This window comes from Opisthocomus hoazin, chromosome 28, assembly GCF_030867145.1.
Source record: "Opisthocomus hoazin isolate bOpiHoa1 chromosome 28, bOpiHoa1.hap1, whole genome shotgun sequence".
Lineage (NCBI taxonomy): Eukaryota > Metazoa > Chordata > Aves > Opisthocomiformes > Opisthocomidae > Opisthocomus > Opisthocomus hoazin.
This window is the reverse complement of record NC_134441.1, coordinates 2,464,899-2,488,574: the sequence shown is the minus strand read 5'-3', so window position 1 is coordinate 2,488,574 and position 23,676 is coordinate 2,464,899. Positions and strand designations below refer to the sequence as shown.

The window sequence follows — 23,676 nt, the reverse complement described above, 5'->3', positions numbered from 1 at the left end:
TAAATTGAATTCCCGTGGGGTTTTGGTGCTGGACCCCGCTTAGCTGGGTCCCTGTCACCGCTCCCTGTCACCAGAGCCCCGACCTCACCGCGGAGCTCTGCTCCTCCCAGCGCCTCCCTTTGCGTCGCTCCGTGCCCGGTGCCACGGCATCAAACATGGACCCGGCCAACACGCTGCCCGGCGAGGGCTCCGTCCGCCGAGCGGCTCCAGCCGTAAGCTTCCCTGCCGGGCTCGGAAAGCACCGCGCCGAATTTAGAGCCGAAGTTTAAATATTTAATGGCGGAGAAGAAAACGATCTCGGGTCCTGCTGCAGTGCGGAGCAAAGCGCTCGGCTGCGCGGGCGCTGCGGCGTCGGGTGGTGAGCGGCAGCTCGTTTTCCGCTTTTCGGGGGCCAGGCGAACCGAAGGAGGAGGAACCGTGGCCTGGGGGATTTTTTTCACCACGAGAGCACGTGGTTTTAGCGTTTTTCCTCCTTTTCTGGTTGTTGTTTGGCCCCTGTTTGTAGCGGGAGCCACGCTGCGGTTCGTGGGGCGGCGCAGCCCTCGCCGCCTGGCGCGGGTTTTTCCCCTCGGCAGAGGTGGGCTCTCCTCCTCGGCCCCGCGCGCAGCTGGGAGCAGCCCCCGCCACGGGTCGAGCTCCAGCGAGCAAAGCGCCAGGACAGGAGTTTCCCCCAGCGCCGGCGAGCGTCACCTTACCCCGCGCCGGCGTCTCGGCTGCTTCTCTCCTTGCCATCTGGTGCAGCAGAGCTCGTCACGGCGCGGAGGGTGGCACGGGAACAAGGCGTAGCCGGTTTCTCCGCTGCTCCTCCGGACCGTTCCGCGCTCCGGCCGAGCTGTTTTCCGGCGGAGGAGGTGCTCGCCGGAGACCTCGCGGCGCGGCTTCGCGCGGGGACCCGGGGGCCGTTTGCAGTTGCCTGCTCCGGTTAAAGCCTCTGGTTAGCGCGGGGCGGGTGAGCGTCTCCTTTCCCTTCTCTGCCATCACCTGGCTTGCGTTACGCACCCGGGATCTTTCCGGTCGTTGAGTTGTGGCAGCGAAGGTCTGAGGAAGAGGAGTTCCGGCGCCGAAGGCTGCTGGGGATGGGGGGGAGCGGGCTGAGACCCGGCCCCTGCGCCAGCGAGCAGGCAGCGGAGGGACGAGGGTGAACGCGAGGGCTCTGAGGCGCTCGGTGCAGGACAACTCCAGATCCACCAGGGATAATCTCCGGGACGTAGACAGCCTTGGCACCACGGCCGTCCCCGCCGCGCGCGCCGTGCGTCTGACGTTGTCTCGCGTCTCTCCCGGGCAGATGGTGGCCTGGAGGAGATGGTGGAGGAGCTCAACAGCGGGAAGGTGATGTACGCCTTCTGCCGGGTGAAGGACCCCAACTCCGGCCTGCCCAAATACGTCCTTGTCAACTGGGTGAGTGGGGAACCCGGTGGGGATAAACCGCTGGGTCCTCCCTTGGATCCGCGCTCGAGTGCTCGGTGCCCAACGCGTCGGATCCCCGCCGCGAGCCGTGCCCGCCGCCGCGGGCTCGTGGTCCAAGCCCCGTGGACGCAGGCGAAGCAAGGATTCGCTTCCCTGTTGTGGCTCCTCGGCTGCGAGCTCGTGAGCGGCTCTGAGCCCGCCCGGGGTGGGTGGAAGGGAGCGTCGGCCGGAGCCTGGAGCCCTGACGGCGTGGCCGTTGTCCCCGGGCGGGACGCTCGCCGCGTCCCTCCGAGCCGTGCTGGCTGCGGAGCGGGGTCTGCGTCCGCGCGGAGCCCCCGCCGCGGAGGGTTTGCGGGCTGAGAGCGAGACGCTGCGAAACCGGCCCCGGGTGGGACCGCCCGGTAAGGCGAGGGTTTCTCTGCGCAGACTGGCGAAGGCGTGAACGACGTCAGGAAGGGAGCCTGCGCCAACCACGTCAGCACCGTCGCCAACTTCCTCAAGGTCTGGTGGTCTCCTCGTCGCGTTCCCCCCGCCCCGGCTTGTGGGGAGCCCGTGCCCTGCGTGGCTCACGCCGCTCTTTGGGGTGGCCCGGAGACGTCTGCGTGGCCGGGAGAGGCTGCGAGCGCTGCCCCGGCACCGATGCTCGCCGCCGTGCGGGACCCAGCCGCGCGTTCCGGAGGCTGGGTGGCTGCACAACCCCCCCCCGGTGAACATTTCCTTTCCCGGCGCTGCGTTATCTTCGAGTGGCTGGTGGCCTCTCCGTCTCACCTGAGCCCTCTTCCTTTCCTTGGGAGCTCCGGGAGCGTGGACGGGACCTCTGAAAGCGGCTGGGTGGGTTTGGTGGCTTCCAGAGTCGTCGTCTCACCCCGGTGCCGGCTTTCTCCCCGCGCAGGGGGCTCACGTCACCATCAACGCCCGCGCGGAGGAGGACGTGGAGCCGGAGCTCATCATGGAGAAGGTCGCCAAGGCCTCCGGGGCCAACTACAACTTCCACAAGGAGAGCAGCAGGTTCCAGGACTCGGGCCCTCAAGCTCCTGTGGTGAGTTGGCTGCGGGGGGGCTTCCTGGTCCCTCCGGGCTCACGGTCGGGCTGGGACAGAGTCCAGGGCCACCAACACCGAGTGGTGGAAGGGGCTGTGGATCTTCCCCAGCACCAGCTCCTCTCTCTGGCTCGTTGCGGGGTGAATCAGGGCACGTGGTGGTGGCAGAGCCGAGCTGTCCTCGCAGCGAACGCAAAGCCTGAGCTCTCCTCTCCCCAGACCCAGCCATTTTCTGACGCAGGACCGATTCCCCCTGGTTCCGTTCGGTTTTTTTAGAGACACACAAGCTCCAGCTTTGCGAATTTGCGGAGCATCGGCGAGGCCTGGGGCTTCTCCGAGGCTGGGGCGCAGCCGAGGGACAGGGAGGGAGCCGTGGCGGCGAAAACTGCGGCTTCCCCCCGTGCTGCCGAGCGTCGAGGCCGGAGCTCTCGGCGGCTTCCCCTCTGCCTACGTGGAAATGTCGCGTCGGGAGGTGTTTTCTCAACAGGCCAGCGGGGTTTCTCGGCCGTTTCTCGGCGCTCCCCGGCTCTGCGCCGCTCGACCCCGCTCCCAGACGCGGCGGGAGAGCAAACCCGAGCCGTGCGAGAGCCTCGCCGGCCCCGGCCCCGCTTCGCCGTGCCGGTGCCTGGTTCCCGGGTGCCCCGGTCCGTTCTCTGCTGCCTGCTCCGGCCGGGGCTCCGCGGTGCTTTGGCAACCTGATTTTCGCTTGAGGCGAGAGGAAAACCGGGCTGGAAGTCCCCGGTTTTGGCAACGCGCACGTCGCGGGGCTGCAGCCGGCCGTGCGTTACCGTCCGGGGCGAAGCGGCGGGTGACGGTGGCTTTCAGAGAGTCACAGACCGTGCTGAACGCGGCGGCGTGCCCGTTAGGCTGTTCTGCTCTATCACAAAGTGTCTCTTTATTTTTTTTTATTCTTCATGCTAAATATCTTGTGCTGAGCCTTTCCGCCCGGCCCCCTGAGGGGTTTCTGGGTCCCCGCTGCCGGGGGAAGGCAAAGGGGGCCCGGCCGGTCCCGCAGCAGCAGGAGGAAGCTGTCAGGAAGGCGCGGGGACAAATTTCTGCGGGGGAATGCAAAGCTGGCGATTGCTCAGCGACTGCCGCTCACGCGTGCTGCCTCCCCCCAGGGCTCCGTCTACCAGAAGACGAACGCGATGTCCGAAATCAAGAGGGTCAACAAAGATAATTTCTGGGCCAAAGCCGAGGTGAGCGGTGCCGCTTCTCGCCAGCGGCTGGGCGCGAGCGGGATGAGGTGCTGGGTTTAGCCGGAGATCTCTCTCCGCCTGCGCCTTCCCTCCGTGACCTGGGGTCTGCTGCCCCGAGACCCCGAGCGGCGCCGAGCCGGGCCGGCTGCAGAGCTCCTGCGGCCTCGGGGTGCGAGGGGAGGAGGAAATGAGCCTTGAGGAGCAAGGTGCTTTCGATCTCGTCTTAATTTGGCTCGGGGCGCAGGGGGAGAGGGCTGGGCTGCAGCCCGGCTCGCGGCGGGTGAGCTCCGTTTGGGCGAGGGCTGGGTTTGCCCTTTCTGAAGGCAGCTCTCCAAGGCTGACGAGCGGAGCGAGCCCGCTCCGTGCTTCCTTCTCATTTGGGTTGCTTTACGCCAAAAAACCAGTGGTTTAGCCCTAGTGCACGAGTCTTCAGGCTGCGGAAGCGTTACGGGCGCCGCGTGCCGTGGGAGCTGCCGGGACATCCGCTGCGCCGGCCGGTGGCACAGCCTGACGGGCGAAGAGCTGGGGGGGTTCTCGGAGCTGGCAGGATCAAACCCACGGCCTGATCCACGTCTCCCCATCAGAAAGACGAAGAAAACCGGCGGCTGGAGGAGAAGAGGAGAGCGGAGGAGGAGCGGCAGCGGCTGGAGAGGGAGCGGCGGGAGCGGGAGCTGCAGGAAGCGGCGGGGCGAGAGCAGAGATATAAAGCGAGATCCAACGAGATCGAAGCCCAGAAGTGAGTCCTTGCCGCTGGCGAGTGTGAGGGTGCCCGGAGCCCGGCCCGCTCTCCGGCATCTCCCGGCTTTGCTCTCTTTGCCCTGTCCCCACCCCTCCCGAGCTGCTGTCCCCCCCCAGCCCCACGCTGCCCACGGAGGGTTCATCCCCTGGGAGCAGCAGATCGTGCCCGTGCGTCCGCCATGCCGGGAAACCTCCTTGAAGGCAGCAGATGCGGAGGGGATCTGCCTCGGCTTGCGTTGGGGCGGGCTCAGCCCGGCTGCCCCCTCGGGCACAGCAATCCGAGGTCTGATCCTCCTGGTAGCCCCGTGCAACCCCAACGTCGGTCCGGGCTCTGATCCTCCTGGTAGCCCCGTGCAACCCCAACGTTGATCCAGGGTCTGATCCTCCTGGCAGCCCCATGCAACCCCAACGTCGGTCTGAGGACTGATCCTCCTGGTAGCCCCACGCAACCCCAACGTTGGTCCGGGGTCCGATCCTCCTGGTAGCCCCGTGCAACCCCAACATCGATCCGAGGTCTGATCCTCCTGGTAGCCCCGTGCAACCCCAACGTCAGTCCGAGGTCTGATCCTCCTGGTAGCCCCATGTAACCCCAACGTCGGTCCGGGGTCCGATCCTCCTGGTAGCCCCGTGCAACCCCAACGTTGGTCTTGTTCCTGCTGACGTGGGAATGAGTTGCGTTCGCCTTCCTGACCCGGCTGACGTGGCTGCCCCACGGGCTCCTCGGGTGTCCTCAGCAAGCCCCGGGGTGCCGAGAGCGTCTTCTCCCTGGCCAGACCGCCGACAAGCCTGGCTGCTTGTCTGGCATCATCCGTGGGTCTCCCTGCCTGTCCAAGTCTCCCCCCTTTGCAGGGTGCATCTGAACCCCATCACTGAAACCCGTGGCCGCTGCTTGGAGGTGCCAGAGGTCTGGGCTGGCTCCTGGAGGGCTCCGAGCCCTGCGGAGAGGACGTGGCGTGCGCGGGGCCCGGCACCGTGCTGATTTCCTTCCTCTCCAAGCCTGGCGTGACCCCTGTTCGCTGCTGGAGCTCCATCTGCGGCGGGCACTGCCTTCCTGTTGCGAGCTCGGATGGGGAAGTCCACCCGGCCCCTCCGTGCCCGGTGCTCACGTCCGTGCCCCTGAAGGAAGAAGTTTCCCCAGTTTGGTCGCAATGTTTGAAGCAGCTCCTGCTGCTCTGCCCCTCTCTCCTTGCTGTTGCCCCCTGCGCAGCTCTGGGGTGGTCCGTGGCTCCCATCTGACCCCAGAGGCGAGGGGGACCGTCCTTCCTCTGGTCTTCCCTGTGTAGCTGCAGCAGGGTGAGCTCCCAGGGCAGCCCCGTGCCGAGCAAACCTCTCGTCCTGCCTGTTCGTTAACCCTGGTTTGTCGTTTGGCACCGCAGGAGGCTCCAGCAGCAGCAGGAGGCAGAGACCAGGGACAAGGAGCAGCAGCAATGGGTGAGCTTCGGCGCTGTCATGGCATCCTCCGTGCCAGAGAGGACGGGGTGCCGTGGTGCAGACCACGCTGCGGGTGACGGCCGAGTCCCCCCGCGGGCTGTCACGGCAGGTGGGGGCTGTGGGAAGACCCACGGACGCGCTCCGACAGGCGAGGTGCCATGGGCTGGTCCTCCAGGTCTCTGGATTTCGTTGGGTCTCACTTCGTACCTCTGCTCACGCCGGCTGCGTGCTCCCCACGGCCGGTCCAGCCGCAGCCTCGGGGCAAAGCAGAGCTTCATTTCTGGAGAAGAGCCTGGGGACACCGGAGGAAACCCAAGTCCTTGTCCTCAGCCCGACAAACCTCCTGTGTCTCCCTCCCAGATCCAGAGTTTCCTCCCCGTTCGCCCTCCGTCGCCGTGTCTGTTCCTTGTTCCAGTTTCTCCGGTCCCGGGGAGCGGACGGGGAAGGAGGGGGCTGGATGGGGAAGGAGGGGGCTGGATGGGGAAGGAGGGGGCTGGATGGGGAAAGAGGGGGTTGGATGGGGAAGGAGGGGGCTGGATGGGGAAGGAGGGGGCTGGCTTGGCCCCCACAGAGGCTGCAGCAAACCCTCTCTTCTTCTACAGAAGGAGCAAGCCGAGGAGTATGAAGCCAGGCAGCGGAAGGGCTTCAAGAGAAGCGAGTCGGTGGAGAAAGCCCAGGTACGCTTCGCGGCGCCGGCTCAGCCCCCCGCTCCCCGTCTCAAGGCCGGGGTGCCCTGACCGCGGGGCCGGGGGGCTCTTCGCCTTGGCAGGAGGCTGCGTCGCTGATAGCGCAGCGGGCGGTGAACCCCCGGGACATCTTCAAGCAGAGGGAGAAGTCGGTGCCAGCCGAGGCGGTGACGGCGTCCCAGCCAGGTACGGCACCGGGCGCAGCGCTCGCAGCGGGGCCGGCAGCGCCAGCCGGTTCCCCCCCGCCTCTCCCGACGGGTTTGGGGTGGGTGCGCTGCCGGTGAGGCCATGCTGAGCGCGGGTAGCGCTCAGCACACCCAGCTGACGTGAGGTTTGTCGCGCTAAGGCGTTTTGCTGCGGGCTGCGCCGGGTTTTACCAGCTGATTGGGAAGTTTGCCGTGCTTTGAAGCCACTTCTGAAGCTGAAATTACATTTTTAAAACAAGAATTAAATATATTAGTGCCAGGAAGGGACCGCTGTCGCAATCTATCCTGATTGCCGTGAATTCCACCCAATTTTTTGCACTGGGGGTGCATCCTAAAGGGAGAGACCGATCTGCTCTGTCAGCTGGAAACCAGGAAGCCGTGAAACCCAAAGCTGAAAGGCAGCTGAGGAAGTCGCCGCCAACACGTGATGTCGCTGGGCGAACGTCTCCTCCGCAGCTCAACCGCCGCGAAAGCGGCCTGAATTAGTTGGGAATAAGCACTTTGATTCCGTGGTCGGAGCGCGAGCGCGCTGGCTTGGGCGGGCGAGCCGTCGCTGGGACCGGGTGGAATCCCGCGGCGGGGAAGCGGCTTGCTTGCTGTTTGAACGTCACCGGGGGAGGCTGGTGTCTGAGGGTGAGAAATCCCTCGGGATTTCCCTCGTCGGTGTTAATATTCGGTGCTGTGCGATGGCGGGAAGGGAGACAAATGCCCTGGCACCGGCTCGGCTCGGGGCAGGTCTCGGTGCCGATTCCCTGCTGCGCTGGGGTAGGGCTTGCCTCCTGACGCTGCTGCTTCGCTTTTGTTTGCGTCCGGAGGCGGAGATGGGGGAGATAACGGCAAAGAATTACCGGCTGCCGAAGGAAAGCCGTCGGCTTCGGAGGCTGGCAGCCACCAGCTGGAATCGGGCCTCTCCCAGTTGCTGGTCCTAACGCCTGTGAAATTCAGAGTGCTCCAGACAGCGGCGTGGAGAGGCGGCGGTGTCCTCCGGCTGCTCCTCCTCCCCAAAATTAGATCTTTTTTTTCCTTCTTTTGCTTGGCTGCAGCTCCTGCTGTACCCAGCAGACCAACTTGTTTTCCACAACCAGGATTAGAGCTGGAAAATCCTGCTGAGGAGGAGAACCCAGCAGCGGGCCCCTAAGGCAGAAAAGCATCCGACCAACACCCTGCGGTGACGAACCCCCGGGGCGTCGCGGGGCTGTCGCCGTGCGGCTGGAAGCCTCGATGCCCGCCCGGTTTCTGCAGCGTGTTTGACTCCTTTTTCTAGGGAAGCTTCGCAGCCCTTTCCTGCAGAAGGAGGTGAACTCGGTGCCGAGCGCTGCTTCTCCCGTCTCTCCGTCCCGGGACGCTCCCCCGGCCTCCTTCGCCCCCTCCTCCTCGCCGGTACCCGCAGCAGGTACGTGGCCTGGCTGCCTCGCCGAAGCGTTTCCAGCTGGGATCCCCAAAGTTGGGCACGTTGAGGCCAGGCTCCGAGTTTCTGTTCCGTTTCCCTACGCCTCGGCGAGGGTGCGAGCGGATCTTGGGGCTCGGTGGCCGGCTGGAGGGGCCGGCGAGGGCTGAGCGCGCTGCTGGGGCTGGGGAAGGAGCAGAGCCGCTGCTGCCCGCTGCAGAGGTCCCTTCGGCTCCGTCTCGGACCTCAGCAGCCGAGGGGGTGAGGACATCTGGCTGAAAAGCTGAAATTTAGCTCCGTGCACCCCCAGAGCCTCTCTCCAGCCCTCCCTGCTTTGAGCTTCGCCCTCGGAGCTTTCCCAAGCGCCTTCGGGACGCAGCGAAGGGCGGCTTTCTGCCCTCCGGGCAGCGAGGCGCGGGGACGGCGGCCAGCTCTGGCAGGTAGACAGGGCTTGGCCATCCCAGTAAGGACCAGTGGGGCTGCGCGTCGTCGATGCGGGGGCTCCAAGGGCTTCGCTGCCCTCGCCGCCGGCGCTGGGCTGGCAGGGCAGGGGAGGGAGCCGGGCGGCGAAGGGCTTTCTCTGCGGGTGCTGAGACGCCGCGTCCCTTCTCGGGTGGTTTGGGTGGGATGGGTGGGTCTGGAGGAGGGCTGGCCGTATCGGGAAGGTGTCCCCGTGTGCCGTGGGTGGCTTGGAGGTGCTGCCTTGTCCTTAAATCATGAAATGGTTTGGGTTGGGAGGGATCACAGAATCACAGAATCACAGAATAGTAGGGGTTGGAAGGGACCTCTGTGGGTCATCTAGTCCAACCCCCCCTGCCGAAGCAGGGTCACCTACAGCAGGCTGCACAGGACCCCGTCCAGGCGGGTCTTGAATATCTCCAGAGAAGGAGACTCCACAGCCTCCCTGGGCAGCCTGGGCCAGGGCTCTGTCACCCTCGGAGGGAAGAAGTTCCTCCTCATGTTCAGACGGAACTTCCTGTGCCTCAGTTTGTGCCCATTGCCCCTTGTCCTGGATCTTGAAGCTCATCTCGTTCCAACCCTGCCGTGGGACCCCTTCCACCAGCCCAGGGTGCTCCAAGCCCCGTCCAACCTGGCCTTGAACCCTGCCAGGGAGGGGGCAGCCACAGCTGCTCTGGGCAGCCTGGACCAGGGCCTCACCACCCTCAGGGTGCAGAATTTCTTCCTTAGATCTAATCTAAATCTTGCGTCTTTCCGTTTGACGCCATCACCCCTCGTCCTGTCACTCCATGCCCCTGTCACAAGCCCCTCGCCAGCCCCAGGCCTGAAGGGGTTGTTCTGGAAGGGCTGGGTGGTTTCTCGTCCCCCAGCTCGCCAGGCTCCGCTCTGCTCCGGGGCTTTGCTTCAGGGAGGTGGGAGCTGGGCAGCAGCCCCCCAGCTGCCTTTCCCCAGATACGCCGAGACGTGCCTGGGTAGAACCGAACCCCTGGAGCGAGCCCGTTCAGCGAAACGCCTCAGCCCGAAGCGGGTTTTCTTTGGTGGTTCCAGTGCAGCTCATGGTGCTTTCTCTGCCACCCACCCCAGCGACAGGGCCTGAGCTGGGGGTCCCAGGGCTGAGCTGGGGGTCCCAGGGCTGAGCTGGGGGTCCCAGTACCGAGCTGGAGGTCCCAGGGCCGAACTCAGGGTCCCAGGGCTGAGCTCAGGGTCCCAGGGCCGAGCTGGGGGTCCAAGGGCTGAGCTGAGGGTCCCAGGGCCGAGCTGGGGGTCCCAGGGCCGAGCTGGGGGTCCCAGGGCTGAGCTGGGGGTCCCAGTACCGAGCTGGGGGTCCCAGGGCCGAGCTGGGGGTCCCAGTAACGAGCTGGGGGTCCCAGGGCTGAGCCGGGGGTCCCAGGGCCGAGCTTGGAGGTCCCAGGGTTGACCTGGGAGTCCCAGGGCCGAGCTGGGGGTCCCAGGACTGAGCTGGGGGTCCGAGGGTCGAGCTGGGGGTCCCAGTACCGAGCTGAGGGTCCCAGGGCCGAGCTGAGGGTCCCAGGGCTGAGCTGGGGGTCCCAGGGCCGAGCTGGGGGTCCCAAGGCTGAGCTGAGGGTCCCAGTACCGAGCTGGGGGTCCCAGGGCCGAGCCGAGGGTCCCAGTACCGAGCTGGGGGTCCCAGGGCCGAGCTGGGGGTCCCAGTACCGAGCTGGGGGTCCCAGGGCTGAGCTGGGGGTCCCAGTAACGAGCTGGGGGTCCAAGGGCCGAGCTGGGGGTCCCAGTACCGAGCTGGGGGTCCCAGGGCTGAGCTCAGGGTCCCAGGGCCGAGCTGGGGGTGCAAGGGCCGAGCTGGGGGTCCCAGGGCCAAGCTGAGGGTCCCAGGGCCGAGCTGGGGGTCCCAGGGCCAAGCTGGGGGTCCCAGGGCTGAGCCGGGGGTCTCAGGACTGAGCTGGGGGTCCGAGGGCCGAGCTGGGTGTCCCAGGGCCGAGCTGAGGGTCCCAGGACTGAGCTGGGGGTCCGAGGGCCGAGCTGAGGGTCCCAGGACTGAGCTGGGGGTCCAAGGGCTGAGCTGGGGGGTCCCAGTAACGAGCTGGGGGTCCCAGGGCCGAGCTGGGGGTCCCAGGGCTGACCTGGAGGTCCCAGGGCTGAGCCAGGGGTCCCAGGGCCAAGTCGGGGGCCGAAGGCCGAGCTGAGGGGCCCAGGGCCGAGCTGGGGGTCCCAGGGCTGAGCCGGGGGTCCCAGGGCCTAGCTTGGAGGTCCCAGGGTTGACCTGGGAGTCCCAGGGCCGAGCTGAAGGTCCCAGTACCGAGCTGAAGGTCCCAGTACCGAGCTGGGGGTCCCAGTACAGAGCTGGGGGTCCCAGGGCTGAGCTGAGGGTCCGAGTGCCGAGCTGAGGGTCCCAGGGCCGAGCTGGGGGTCCCAGTACCGAGCTGGGGGTCCAAGGGCCGAGCTCAGGGTCCCAGGGCTGAGCTCAGGGTCCGAGGGCCGAGCTGAGGGGCCCAGGGCTGAGCTGGGGGTCTGAGGGCTGAGCTGAGGGTCCCAGGGCCGAGCTGAGGGTCCCAGGGCTGAGCTGGGGGGTCCCAGGACTGAGCTGGGGGTCCAAGGGCTGAGCTGGGGGGTCCCAGGGCTGAGCTGGGGGTCCCAGGGCTGAGCCGGGGGTCCCAGGGCCAAGTCGGGGTCCGAGGGCCGAGCTGAGGGTCCGAGGGCCGAGCTGAGGGTCCCAGGGCTGAGCTGGGGGTCCCAGGGCTGACCTGGGTGTCCCAGGGCCAAGTCGGGGTCCGAGGGCCGAGCTGGGGGTCCCAGGGCCGAGCTGAGGGTCCCAGGGCCAAGCTGGGGGTCCCAGGGCCGAGCTGGGGGTCCCAGGGCCGAGCTGGGGGTCTGAAGGCCGAGCTGGGGTCCCAGGGCCAAGCTGGGGGTCCCAGGGCTGACCTGGAGGTCCCAGGGCTGAGCCGGGGGTCCCAGGGCCAAGTCGGGGTCCCAGGGCCGAGCTGAGGGTCCCAGGGCCGAGCTGGGGGTCCCAGGGCCAAGCTGGGGGTCTGAAGGCCGAGCTGGGGGTCCCAGGGCCAAGCTGGGGCCGTCCCCCGGCCGCGTTGCCGCTAGATGCTGCTCTTGGCCAGGGTCTCCGTCCCGAGCCTTCCCCGCCGCGTTCCGGCCGGCAGCTTGGCAGCCGTCCATCCCCAGCGCGCCGGTTCCTTGCGCCGTCGGAGACCCCGGATCTCTCCCTCGTGCTTTGTGTCCTTCCCGAAACCCCTTCCTGCCCCGCGGGTGGGCTCGTTCTCGCCGTCCCCGTCCCCTCTGCGGGGACCACCTCACCCCAGAAGCTTGGCGGCTTCAGCCCGGAGCAGGAGTCGGACGAGCGAGGGGACGGGGACGGGTGCTGGTGACGGATATCGTGGCGAGACACCGCGTGTTCCTTTCGCAGGATGCGACTCCGGGTACAACTCCAGCGTCCCGGCTTCCCAGGCGGGAGAGGCGGATCTGTACGAGGAGCCGCCGGACGCCTCGGCCATCTACGAAGAACCCCCTCAGGTGGGTGCACGGGGGGGGGATGGAGGACCCCGGCTGGGAAGGGGGTGGCCGGGAGCCGGATGGGACCCTCGAGCGAGAGAGCGTGGCTTTGTCACGTCTCTGAGGCTGTCTGGGACCCTTCTCGGCTGGCTCTGGGACCCTTCTCGGAGCACCCCTTCCTTCTGGGTGCAAACACTCCCGTGCTCGGAGCCTGGGCTAAATCAGGAGGAAACCGAGAAGCCCCGGAGCTCTCGGGCTGCGGACGCGCGGCGAGGGGGTGCCCCTGCGTGTCCCCTCCCAGCGCCCAGCCCCGTCACCCATCCCGCGCCCCGGGGTGCCCCGGCGGGCGTCGCTGCCCCCGTCCCTGGACCCCCGGGAGGGGGCAAGGGGGGAGCCCCCCGTCAGCCTCCTCGCCACAGCGCTTTCTCCTCCTCCTCCCGCTTCTTTGCACGTCCCCAAACCAGCGGAGCCAGCACAGCCCGGCTATTCTTGGCGTGTGCTGTCAGATTCTCCGGTGTCTAATAGCGGGGTTGTGTCACGCTGCAGTATTTCCCTTGGAGATGCCACGGCCGTTTGGTTTCCTCTCCTCTATTCATCCATCTTGTGTCGTCTGCCCCCCCAAACCAGAAGCATTTCCAACCTACTTAATTTTCACATGCTTGAATTTGTCTGGAAGCGTCCGGCTGGCTCGGGAGGAGCGGGAGACGGGCCGAGCGATCCCCTCGGCCTTTCTGTGCGCAAGAAAAGTCAGGTCTGCAGATGGTAACGAGGGAGAAACGCTTGGAAAAGGGGAGCTGGAGCTCGTCCAGCTCCGCCGGGCTTAAACGCAGGGGTGAGGAGCCGCTGTCTGAGCGGAGATCCCGAGGGATCGGCTTCCAGCAGGGCTGTCTGCCGCCGGTCTCCGGTATTTCTGGTTGTGATGCCGGCGGCGGGGCCGGAGGCACCGCGGGATCGGTGCCGGTTTGTGAGCCCGAGGCCGGTTTGCAGCCTCCTCTCCTTCATCTCCCGGCAGAGACGCGTGGGAGCCCCCAGAGCCGGTGTTTTTATTCCGGAGGGGCCCCCGCGCCGTCCCGCACGCGGCTCCCCGGGCGCGGGGGGCTGAGCGACATCTCTGGGTGTTGCACGGGGTTGTACTCCTCCCTCCCCGGGTTTCCTCCCGCGATTCCCGCTGTGCGGCACCTCCCGCTCCATCCGGCGACGGGCACCCCGCGTGCTGCGCGTCGGGGTGCTGAGACCCCCGACCTGCGCGTCGGGGCGGTGAGACCCCCGACCGCAGACCCGTGCCGCGGCTAACGAAGCACGGGCAGCCTGGCGCGGCATCCTGCACACCGCTGACTCCTCTTCTGCCTCTCTCCTTCCCGCAGGAACAAGTCGACGATGGCAAATACGACTACTCGGCGGAGTACCAGCAGCCGCCGGACCTGGCGGGGAAGGGGCTGTGTGCCCGCGCGCTCTACGACTACCAGGCTGGTAAGAGCCGGCTTTCCAGAGAGTTTCTTCCCGGCAAGTTTGCTGATGGCACCAAACTGGGAGGAGCGGTGGATGCACCAGTAACGCTGTGCTGGATCCAGCAAGACCTGGACAGGCTGGAGAGCTGGGCAGAGAGGAACCTGATGGGGTTCAACCAGGGCAAGGGCAGGGTCCTGCCCCTGGGGAGGAACAACCCCAGGCACCAGCACAGGCTGGGGTGACCTGCTGGAGAGCAGCTCTGTGGAGAGGGACTGGGAGTGCTGGGGGACGACAGGGTGACCATGAGCCAGCAGCGTGCCCTGGGTGCCCAGAAGGCCGATGGGATCCTGGGGTGCATGAGGAGGAGTGTGGGCAGCAGGGCGAGGGAGGTTCTCCTTCCCCTCTGCTCTGCCCTGGGGAGGCCCCATCTGCAGTGCTGGGTCCAGTGCTGGGCTCCCCAGGTCAAGAAAGATGAGGAGCTGCTGGAGAGAGTCCAGCGCAGGGCTGCGAGGATGAGGAGGGGACTGGAGCATCTCTGCTATGAGGAGAGGCTGAGGGAGCTGGGCTTGTTCAGCCTGGAGAAGAGAAGGCTGAGAGGGGACCTTCAAAATGCCTCTAAATATCTGCAGGGTGGGGGTCAGGAGGACGGGGCCAGACTCTTTCCAGTGGTGCCCAGCGACAGGACAAGGGGCAATGGGCACAAACTGAAGCAGAGGAAGCTCCAGCTGAACCCGAGGAAGAACTTCTTCCCTCTGAGGGTGCCGGAGCCCTGGCCCAGGCTGCCCAGGGAGGCTGTGGAGTCTCCTTCTCTGGAGATATTCCAGCCCCGCCTGGCCACGGTGCTGTGCCCCCTGCTCTGGGTGACCCTGCTTGGGCAGGGGGTTGGGCTGGGGGACCCCCAGAGGGCCCTGCCAACCCCGCCATGCTGGGATTCTGTGATTCCCTCTGAACTGGGGAGGGCTTTGCTGGGCCGAGTCTGTCCCCAGAGAGCTGGGCTGGGGACGTCACCCATCACGCCGGGTGATGCCGTGGCAGGGTGTTAGGCAGAGCATCTTCCACCCGAGTCGGAGCTGGAAAAGCGAGCGAAGGACGCTGATGGCTTCTCTTTTCCCCCTTAATATCTATTTCTTGCTCTGCTCCGTGTCTTCCCCCCGTCCCTCGGAGCCGGTGTCACCCGGATTTTCACACCTTGTGGTTTACTGGCCCCCAGCGTCCCGCAGCAGCGCGGGGCTGAGCCGCCCGGGCTTTCTCCAGCCGTGAAACCCCCGTTAAGCAGCGGGGTGTGCGGCGGGGGCCGCGTCCCCGGCAGAGCGTGTCCCTGCGGGAGGGACGGCCGAGGCGGGCGAGGGGCTCCCGGCCTCCCCGGCTGCGCTGGAGGGGGGGGTCGGGGCCGGGTTTAACCCCCCCCTCTCTTCGCTCTGTCTCCTTCCAGCCGACGACACCGAGATCTCCTTCGATCCGGAGAACATCATCACCAACATCGAGATGATCGACGAGGGCTGGTGGCGCGGCTACGGCCCCGACGGCCACTTCGGGATGTTCCCTGCTAATTACGTGGAACTGATCGAGTGAGGGGGCTGCGGGCAGCGGAGCCGCTCCGTGTCCCCCCGCCGCGGGAGCGCTTGGCTCCAGCCTCCTTCTTCCAAATTGCTGTGGCTTTTATTTCTTCTTTTTTTTTTTTTTTTATTATTATTTTTCTTTTTTTCTCTCCGAGTGAAGTGCCATTGCCCCGCTCCCTCGGCAGCGGGGGGGACCCGGGCGCTGCTCTCCTCTGCCCTCGCCCACCCCCGTCGCTGGCCCTCGGTCGGGACGAAGGGTCCGATCCTGTCCTCCGCGCTGATCTCCCCCCTCCTCGCTCTGCTTCCCAGCGCCAGTTCTCCTTCGGGGCTGAAGGAGGGGACGACAAATCCCTTAGGGGGCTTTTTCAGGGAACGATTTGCCTCTCCCCCCCGCGCTCCCTCCGCCGCCGTGGCCTCGGAACCGCGGTGGCCGCGACGCAGACGCGGCTCTGCCCACGTCGGCTCGCTGACGGAGCTCACCGCCTGGATTTTAGCATCTCGCGGGGTCCGCCATCACCGAGAGCCGAAACGCGGCTCCGCAGCCCTGCCCCCCCCGCCCCCAGCCCCCCAGAGCTTGCCAGGGGGGCTGCCACCAGCGTCCCCGTGTTTTCCTCCCTGCTGTCCCCCCCCGGGGGGGTTTGCTCTGCCTTTCCCTCTCCCCGAACCGTGCTGCGGGGATTTAAATCCTGCGGACGAGACCCAGCGAGGCCGAAGTGGGTGGTTTGGGTTTATTTTTTTTTTTTCAGCAAAACCTGGGAGCGTGGGATCCCTCCCCCCCCCGCCAGCACCCCAAATTCACTGTGAACAAGGAAGAGCCCAGCTGCCACCTTCCCCCCCCCCCCAATTGAGTTTCTTTCCTTGGTGTTGCTTTAGGAGTTTGGAGACACCGGGGGTCCTGGCTCACCCACCCCTCCGAGCCCGGGGTCCCGGGGTCTCCTTCCCCACTGCTCGCTCCTCCTGGGCCGTCCCCACCCCCCCCGGCACCAATAAAAGGGCTTTTCCTTGGCGCTGGCTGCAGCAGGATCCGGCCGGGCGATCCCGGGCAGGGGCTACAGCACCATCGAATCGTTGGGGTTGGAAAAGAGCTCTGAGAGCATCGAGTGCAACCGTGGAACCGGGGCGAAACGCCGGTGTTTTGGCAGAGCTCACGTATTCCTAACGTCAGCCGGGAGCGCTAACGAGAAATCTTTTAATAAGGCGAAGCTGAGCCACGCGTGGGAATTCTTGACACGGGTCATGGTGACCGGGCTCGTGCTCCAGAGAGGGCAGCGAAGGCGGGGATAATTGGCTAAAGAATTAGCTCCAGCACTAATTATTTTGATATAATGAGGGAGGGAGGTTGGGTCAGCAAAGCAGCCGGAGGGGGTCTCGAGGTCTGGATGGCCCCAGGGGCGTTAGGGGTGGGTTTGGGGACACCGGGGGTCTGGGGACACGGAGGACCCCGGGGTGTGGGGACTGCGGAGGTAGCGGGGGGGATGCTGGGACACCGGGACGCGGGGACACCGGGATGAGGGGGGCTTGGGATGCAGGGACACCATGGATGTGGGGACGCGAGGGACTTGGGGGCATGGGTGATTTGGGGACACCGGGGAATGTGGGGACGCTGGGAAGCCGGGGCTGGCAGCCGGGTGTGTGCCGTGGCCTGTGTCGTGCCACGTTGGGGCCAGGGCTCCCCGGTCCCCTTGGCACCCATGGGTGCTGCCAGCCCCCAGGACATCGTCCAGCAGCGGGCATCCCCCTGTGTGGGGTGGCATCACGCCGGGGTGCTGGGGACATCTTCCTGCCACCGCCATGGCCCCCGCGGTGCCAGAGCCCTGCCCTGTCTGTGTCCCCTCCTGTCCCCAGCCCTGCGTCCCCCTGTCCTGGCACAGGACACAGGGCTCGGCACCGACCCCTTTATTCGCCCGGGCCTGGGCGCAGGATGGGCGAGACACATGGGCACTGGGGCAGGGTGGGCGCAGGGTGGGCACGGAGAGGCTGTAGGCACAGGGACAGCGTGGGCACGGCGATGATGCGGCACAGAGGTGGCACGGGGGTGGTGTGGGCACGAGCAGAGAAGCGGTGAGGGCGTGGGGACGGCAGCGAGGGTGGGGAGACAGCGTTGGCACGGCGTTACTGTGGGCACGGGATGGGAACGACATGGGCATGGGGTGGGCAAAGGCAGGGGGATGGCCTGGGGGTGGGCATGGCACAGGCTTGGGGGTGGCACAGGGATGGGGATGGCGTGGGCTTGGGGGTGGCATGGGAATGGAATTGGGATGGCAGAGGGATGGAGATGGAGATTGGGTGGCACAAAGATGGGGATGGGATGGGTTTGGGGGTGGCATGGGGATGGAGACGGGGATGGAAATGGGGTGGCACAGGGATGGGGATGGCACAGGGATGGAGATGGCATAGAGGTGGGGATGGCATGGGCATGGGTTGGGCAAAGGCACAGGGATGGCACGGGCTTGGGGATGGCACAAGGATGTGAATGACATTGGCATGAGGATGGCGCAGGGCTGGGGGTGGCACGGGGATGGGGGTGGGATGGGCAAAGGCACGGGGATGGGGACGGCAGGGGACAGGGATGGCAGGGGATGGGGATGGCATGGGACAGGGGTGGCACGGGGCTGGGAATGTCATGGGATGGGGATGGCAGGGGACGGGGATGGCAGGGGATGGCACAAGCGTGTGTCTGGCACAGGGACGGGGCTGGCGTGGCCACGGGCACAGCAGAGCGGGGCGCAGGCGTTGGCAGGGAGCTGGCACAGCGGGCACAAGCCTGGTGACGCCCCGGCCCGGGCGCTGTCCCCCGCTCCCTCACTTCCAGCTGGTGAAGAACTGCTTGAAGAGGGGCGTCTCGCGGCCCTGGGGCAGGATTTCCACCTGCCGGGACGGGGACAGGGACGGGGTGACGTCACCCATGCCAGCCCCGGGGAACCCCTCGCCGCCCACACCCACCTGCGTCCGGGGCGAGTGGCCCAAGCGGGCGATGACCTCCTCGGCCACTTTCAGGGCCGCCTGCCGCTCCTGCTCGTTGGCCTTGCGCCCTGCGGACGGGGACGTCAGAGCCACGCCGCCGGTGGCCCCTGTCCCCGCGTGTCCCACCCCGCGTCCCCGTCCCCGGGCACCTTTCCAGACGTAGACCTTCCCGCCGGTGCCGTTGTCCAGCACGAAGCAGTCATCGGAGCAGAGCAGGCTCTGGCTGAAGGGGCTGCTCGCGGCCACCTGGGTCAGGTCCATGCACCCCGTCGCGTCCGACACCTGCCCGCGGTCGGGACGTCACCGTGGGGCCACCCCGGGGTCCCTTGGCCATGCCCAGCCCCGTGTCCCCCCTGGCCATGCCCAGCCCCATATATCTCCTGGGGCTACCACAGCATGCCCCAGCCATGCCCAGCAATAGGGCCACCATGGTGTCCCCTGGCCATGTCCAACCTCATATAGCCCCTGGGGCCACCACAATGTCCCCTGGCTATTCCCAACCCCATATACCCCCTGGGGCCACCACAATGTCCCCTGGCTATTCCCAGCCCCATATACCCCCTGGGGCCACCACAGTGGCCCCTGGCCATGCCCAGCCATGCCCAGCTCCATATACCTCTGAGGGCCATCACGGTGTCCCCTGGCCATGCCCAACCCCATATACCCCCTGGGGCCACCACGGTGTCCCCTCACTATGCCCAGCCTCATATACCCCCTGGCACCACAACAGTGTCCCCTGGCCATGCCCAACCCCATATAGCCCCTGGGACCACCACAGTGTCCCCTGGCCATGCCCACCCTTGGAACCCCCATGGTGTCCCCTTGACATGCCCAGCCCCATATACGTCTGAGGGCCATCACAGTGTCCCCAGGTCATGCCCAACCCCATATAGCCCCTGGGCCACCACAGTGTCCCCTGGCCATGCCCACTCCTGGAACCCCCATGGTGTCACCCAGCCATGCCCAACCCCATACATGCCCTGGGGCCACCACGGTGTCACCTGGCCATGCCCAACCCCCTGACCCCCATGGTGTCCCCTGGCCATGCCCAGCCCCGTGACCAGCCCTGGTGCCACCATGGTGTCCCGAGGTGACCTTGCCTTGTAGAGGACGGCTGCCGCCGCGTTGCTCTGATCGGCCGCGACGTCCTCCTCGGGGCTGCCCTCCTGCAAGGTGGGCTTGGGGCCCAGCACCTGCCGGGTGAAGAGAGCGGGGCCATCGCAGAGCCACCCCCCGGGGACATCCCGGTCCCCCCTCTCCTGCCGGGGGGGACGTCAGGGCCCCGCCGCACCTGGAGCATCTCAGGTGGCTCCTCGCCATCTGCCACGATCTCCAGGCGAGCCTTGCCGCCCCGCTCGCCGTCCCGGATGGCCGCGGCCAGCTCCTGCGCCCTGCTGCGCTCCAGCACGTTGCTCCTGGCCCCGCACCAGACGAAGAGGGTCTGGGGACACGGAGAGGGACAGCGGTGACGCAGCCATCCCGTGGTGGCCCCCAACCCACCTCGCCCGGGCTGGGGATGAAGCAGTCGCTGGGGTTGAAGCTGGCCCAGGGAGATGCCCCAACAGATGGATGTCCAGGCGGACAGACAGACACCCGGATGGGTAACCAGATGCCCCAAAGGATGGAGGGACAGACAGATGGACAATCAAACACACCTACGGACAGGGGGACACCCCAACTGGTTGGTGGACACCCCAAGAGACAGACATCTCCAAGGACAGACAGATGCCCCAGGGGATGGCTGGACACCCAGCAGGACAGATGAACAACCCAACAGACCGACAGATGGACAGACAGACACCCAGCAAACCAGGCAGACACCCCAATGGAAGGGCAGATGCTTTGACAGACAGATGGACAACCCAACAGACCAACAGATGGACAGACAGACACCCAGAAAATCAGGCAGACACCCCGATGGAAGGACAGATGCTTTGACAGACAGATGGACAACCCAATAGACCAACAGATGGACAGACAGACACCCAGAAAATCAGGCAGACACCCCAATGGAAGGACAGATGCTTTGACAGACAGATGGACAACCCAACAGACCAACAGGTGGACAGACAGACACCCAGCAAACCTGGCAGATACCTCGATGGAGAGACAGATGCTTTGACAAACAGATGGACAACCCAACAGACGGACACCCGGGAGGACAAACAGCCCCAGCGACCAGAGGGACACCCCAACGGACTGACGGATGTCCCAGAGGACAGATGGACACCCAGAAGGCCACCTTGCGCTTCGCCCCGCACCGGGCGTGGAGGCTCTGGGGGACACGGATAGGGACAGGGGGGACAGGGGGGACAGGGCCACCCGTCGCCCCCACCCACCTCGCCCAGGTCGAGGAGGAAGCAGTCGCCGGTGTTGAAGCTGGCCCAGCTCAGGTCCCGCCCGCTCGCCCGGATGTTCTTCTTGCCCTTCACCTGGTAGAGTTTGCGCACGGGGCCGGCGCCAGCGCCGGGACGGGTGGGCTTAAACGCCGAGTCCACACCGCCATCCTGCAGGCACAGGGGTGCTGGGTCTTTGGCTGGGGTGCCCAGCACCCAACGGGGAGGACAAGCACCCAGCGTGGATGCTGAGCACCCATCAGGGATGCTGAGCGCCCAGTGGGGATATGAAGCACCACGCAGAGATGTGAAGTGCCCAGTGGGGTGGGTGAGCACCCGTCAGGGATGCAGACCACCCGTCGGGGATGCTGAGGACCCACTAGGCAGGCTGAGCACCTACTAGGGATGCCCAGCACCCAGAGAGGATCCTACATGCCCAGTGGGGAGCAAGCAAGGGTGGTGGGGATGCCAAGTACCCAGCGGGGATGCTGAGAGCTTGGTGGGGATGCTGAGCACCCTCTGAGGATGTTGAGCACCCACCAGGGATGCTGAGCACCCATCTGGGATGCTCAGAGTCTGGTCAGGATGCCGAGCACCCAGTGAGGATTCTGAGAGCTCGTTGGGGATGCTGAGCACCCATCAAAGATGTTGAGCACCCATCAGGGATGCTCAGAGTCCGGTCGGGATGCTGAGCACCCATCAAAGCTGTAGAGCACCCATCATGGATGCTCAGAGTCCAGTCAGGATGCCGAGCATCCAAGTGAGGATTCTGAGAGCTTGTTGGGGATGCTGAGCACCCATCAAGGATGTTCAGCACCCATCTAGGATGCTGAGAGTCTGGTTGGGATGCTGAGCACCCGTGTGGGATGCTGAGAGTTTGGTGGGGATGATAAGCACCCATCAGGAATGCTCAGAGTCCGGTTGGGATGCTGAGCACCCATCAGAGATGCTGAGCACCCATCAGGGATGCTAAGAACCCATCAGGGATGTCGATCACTCATCAGGGATGCTGAGCACCCATCAAAGCTGTTGAGCACCCATCAGGGATGCTCAGAGTCCAGTCGGGATGCTGAGCACCCATCAAAGATATCGATCACTCATCAGGGATGCTGAGCACCCATCAAAGCTGTTGAGCACCCATCAGGGATGCTCAGAGTCCAGTCGGGATGCTGAGCACCCACCAGGGATGCTGAGAACCCATCAGGGATGTCGAGCACCCATCAGGGATGCTGAGCACCCATCAAAGATGTTGAGCACCCATCAGGGATGCTCAGAGTCCGGCTGGGATGCTGAGCACCCATCAAAGATATCGATCACTCATCAGGGATGCTGAGCACCCATCAAAGCTGTTGAGCACCCATCAGGGATGCTCAGAGTCCAGTCGGGATGCTGAGCACCCACCAGGGATGCTGAGAACCCACCAGGGATGCTGAGAACCCACCAGGGATGTCGAGCACCCACCAGGGATGCTGAGTCGGGTCGGGATGCTGAGCGCTCGGAGGGGACGCTGAGCGCCGGGAGCACCCGTCAGGGATGCCCAGCACCCATACCTGGTAGGTGACGCCGCGGGGGAAGTACTCCATGAAGACGTCGGACTCGTTGCCCTGCACCTCGCGGTGCGTCACGGGGCGCTCGCCCAGCAGCGCGTTCAGCTGGGTGGAGAGGAGGGCGCAGGCGCCCTGCTCGTCCTGCGAGGAATCCCGGCCTGCGGCGACAGCCACGCTGAGCCCCCCGCTCCCACCCGTCCCACCCACCCACCCACCCCGGCGGGGCTCACCCATCCAGAGGTGGAGGTGGGCTCGCTCCTCCGGCCCGTTGTGCAGCACCAGGTAGGCGTCCCCGGAGAAGAAGGTGCCCCATGACGCCTCGGGGACCTCCACCGGCCGCAGCTTCTCCACCCGCCAGATGTGCAGCCCCGGGCGGGCGACGGCGGGGCCGAAGGGGGACGCGCTGTGGGGCGAGGGGTGGCGTGAGTTGGGGGGAGGGGGCGGGTGGGGGGACGGGGGTGGGTGGGGGTGGGGGTACCTTTTGGGGAGCGCGGTGTACATGGCGTCGGGGAGGGGGTGACGGGTGGGGCGGTGGAGCGGGTGGGTGGACCTGGGGGTGGAGAGACCCTGTGAGATGGAGAGCACGAGGGATGGAGAGGCAGGGGCACGCCGGCGGGGAGACGGACACCCGGAAGGACAGACGGACACCCCAACAGACACCCAGAGGGACAGATGGACACCCTGATGGACAGATAGACACTGAGAAGGACAGACACCCCAACAGACACCCAGAGGGACAGACGGACGCCCCAAAAGACACCCAGAAGGACAGATGGACACTCCAACAGGTAGATGGACGCACCAATGGACAGACGGACACCCAGGAGGATGGACGGATGCCCCAACAGACACCCAGAAGGACAGACGGACACCCTGATGGACAGATAGACACTGAGAAGGACAGACAGACACTCCAACAGACACCCAGAGGGACAGATGGACACCCCAACAGGTAGATGGATGCCCCGACGGACAGACGGACACTCAGAAGGACGGACGAACACCCCTACGTGCGGATGGACACCCCTACGGATAGGTAGGCAGCCCCACGGACAGACGGACACCCCAATAAATGGACGGCCAGGAAGACAGACAGACAGACACCCCAACAGCCAGCTGCACCCCGAGGTACAGCTGGACACTCGGAAGGACAGACGGACACCCCTACAAGCAGACAGGGTGGGCGGACACCTGGGAGGACAGACAGACGCCCCGTTGGGTGGGAAGCCCCCAGGGCCAGACAGATGGACACCCCCAGCGGCACACACCCTGCGACGGACGGACAGACAGACAAGACACCCCGGCAGACAAACAGACACCTGGCCGGACAGACAGACACCCAGATAGACAGACAGCCACCCCGACAGCCACCCCCCCACCCCCCCGATGGACAGACGGCCACAGAGACAGACAGACGGACAGACGGACCCCCCGGCAGCCCCTGGCTCAGGCGGACGGACGGCAGCGGGCCGCGGCAGGACAGACGGACGCCCCAACAGCGGCGGGACACCCGGAAGGCGGCGGCGGTGACTCAGGAGCAGGAAAGGGTGGGGACGGGGTGGGGGGGGCAAGCGTGGGCCCCCCCCGGAGGGGGCACGTGGCCTCGAGTGGGGCCCCTCGTGCTCGGGGTGGGGGGCACCGAGCCCTGGGACTCCCAACCCACCCTGCTGGGAACCCCCCACCTTGCTGGGACCCCCCCCCCATTGCTGGGACCCCCCCCCCACTGCTGGGACCCCCCCCACTGCTGGGACCCCCCCCCATTGCTGGGACCCCCCCCCCACTGCTGGGACCC

General features: G+C 66.2%; 2 protein-coding genes across 2 annotated transcripts; one reads left to right on the top strand and one right to left on the bottom strand.

Moving 5' to 3' along the window:
• The first annotated feature begins 1,289 nt into the window (after positions 1 to 1,289).
• Positions 1,290 to 16,043, top strand: DBNL (drebrin like). The gene is made up of 12 exons (XM_075444691.1): positions 1,290 to 1,398; positions 1,834 to 1,908; positions 2,300 to 2,446; positions 3,568 to 3,645; positions 4,230 to 4,381; positions 5,760 to 5,814; positions 6,417 to 6,491; positions 6,584 to 6,686; positions 7,971 to 8,099; positions 11,944 to 12,050; positions 13,394 to 13,499; positions 14,911 to 16,043. The coding sequence occupies exons 1-12, from the start codon at positions 1,303 to 1,305 to the stop codon at positions 15,048 to 15,050; spliced, it is 1,263 nt and encodes a 420-aa protein (XP_075300806.1). The 5' UTR covers positions 1,290 to 1,302; the 3' UTR covers positions 15,051 to 16,043.
• Positions 16,044 to 16,305: 262 nt separating this feature from the next.
• On the bottom strand, positions 16,306 to 23,394 carry CAPG (capping actin protein, gelsolin like). The gene is made up of 10 exons (XM_075444692.1): positions 23,313 to 23,394; positions 22,363 to 22,434; positions 22,115 to 22,287; positions 21,888 to 22,042; positions 20,341 to 20,508; positions 19,293 to 19,442; positions 19,102 to 19,194; positions 18,151 to 18,283; positions 17,981 to 18,069; positions 16,306 to 17,905 (listed from the first exon to the last, which is right to left on the bottom strand). The coding sequence occupies exons 2-10, from the start codon at positions 22,383 to 22,385 to the stop codon at positions 17,840 to 17,842; spliced, it is 1,050 nt and encodes a 349-aa protein (XP_075300807.1). The 5' UTR covers positions 22,386 to 22,434; positions 23,313 to 23,394; the 3' UTR covers positions 16,306 to 17,839.
• Positions 23,395 to 23,676: the final 282 nt, after the last annotated feature.

What these genes read in the sequence shown, in the direction of transcription:
- DBNL (XM_075444691.1), top strand. Translation starts at nt 1,303, where the DNA reads ATGGTGGAGGAGCTCAACAGCGGGAAGGTGATGTACGCCTTCTGCCGG. An exon ending in CCGTCGCCAACTTCCTCAAG is followed by an intron (nt 1,909 to 2,299) that starts GTCTGGTGGTCT and finishes CTCCCCGCGCAG; the next exon opens with GGGGCTCACGTCACCATCAA. An exon ending in AGTCGGTGGAGAAAGCCCAG is followed by an intron (nt 6,492 to 6,583) that starts GTACGCTTCGCG and finishes TCGCCTTGGCAG; the next exon opens with GAGGCTGCGTCGCTGATAGC.
- CAPG (XM_075444692.1), bottom strand. Translation starts at nt 22,385, where the DNA reads ATGTACACCGCGCTCCCCAAAAG. An exon ending in TCCTCCTCGACCTGGGCGAG is followed by an intron (nt 19,443 to 20,340) that starts GTGGGTGGGGGC and finishes CCGTGTCCCCAG; the next exon opens with ACCCTCTTCGTCTGGTGCGG. An exon ending in AGCCACCTGAGATGCTCCAG is followed by an intron (nt 19,195 to 19,292) that starts GTGCGGCGGGGC and finishes TTCACCCGGCAG; the next exon opens with GTGCTGGGCCCCAAGCCCAC.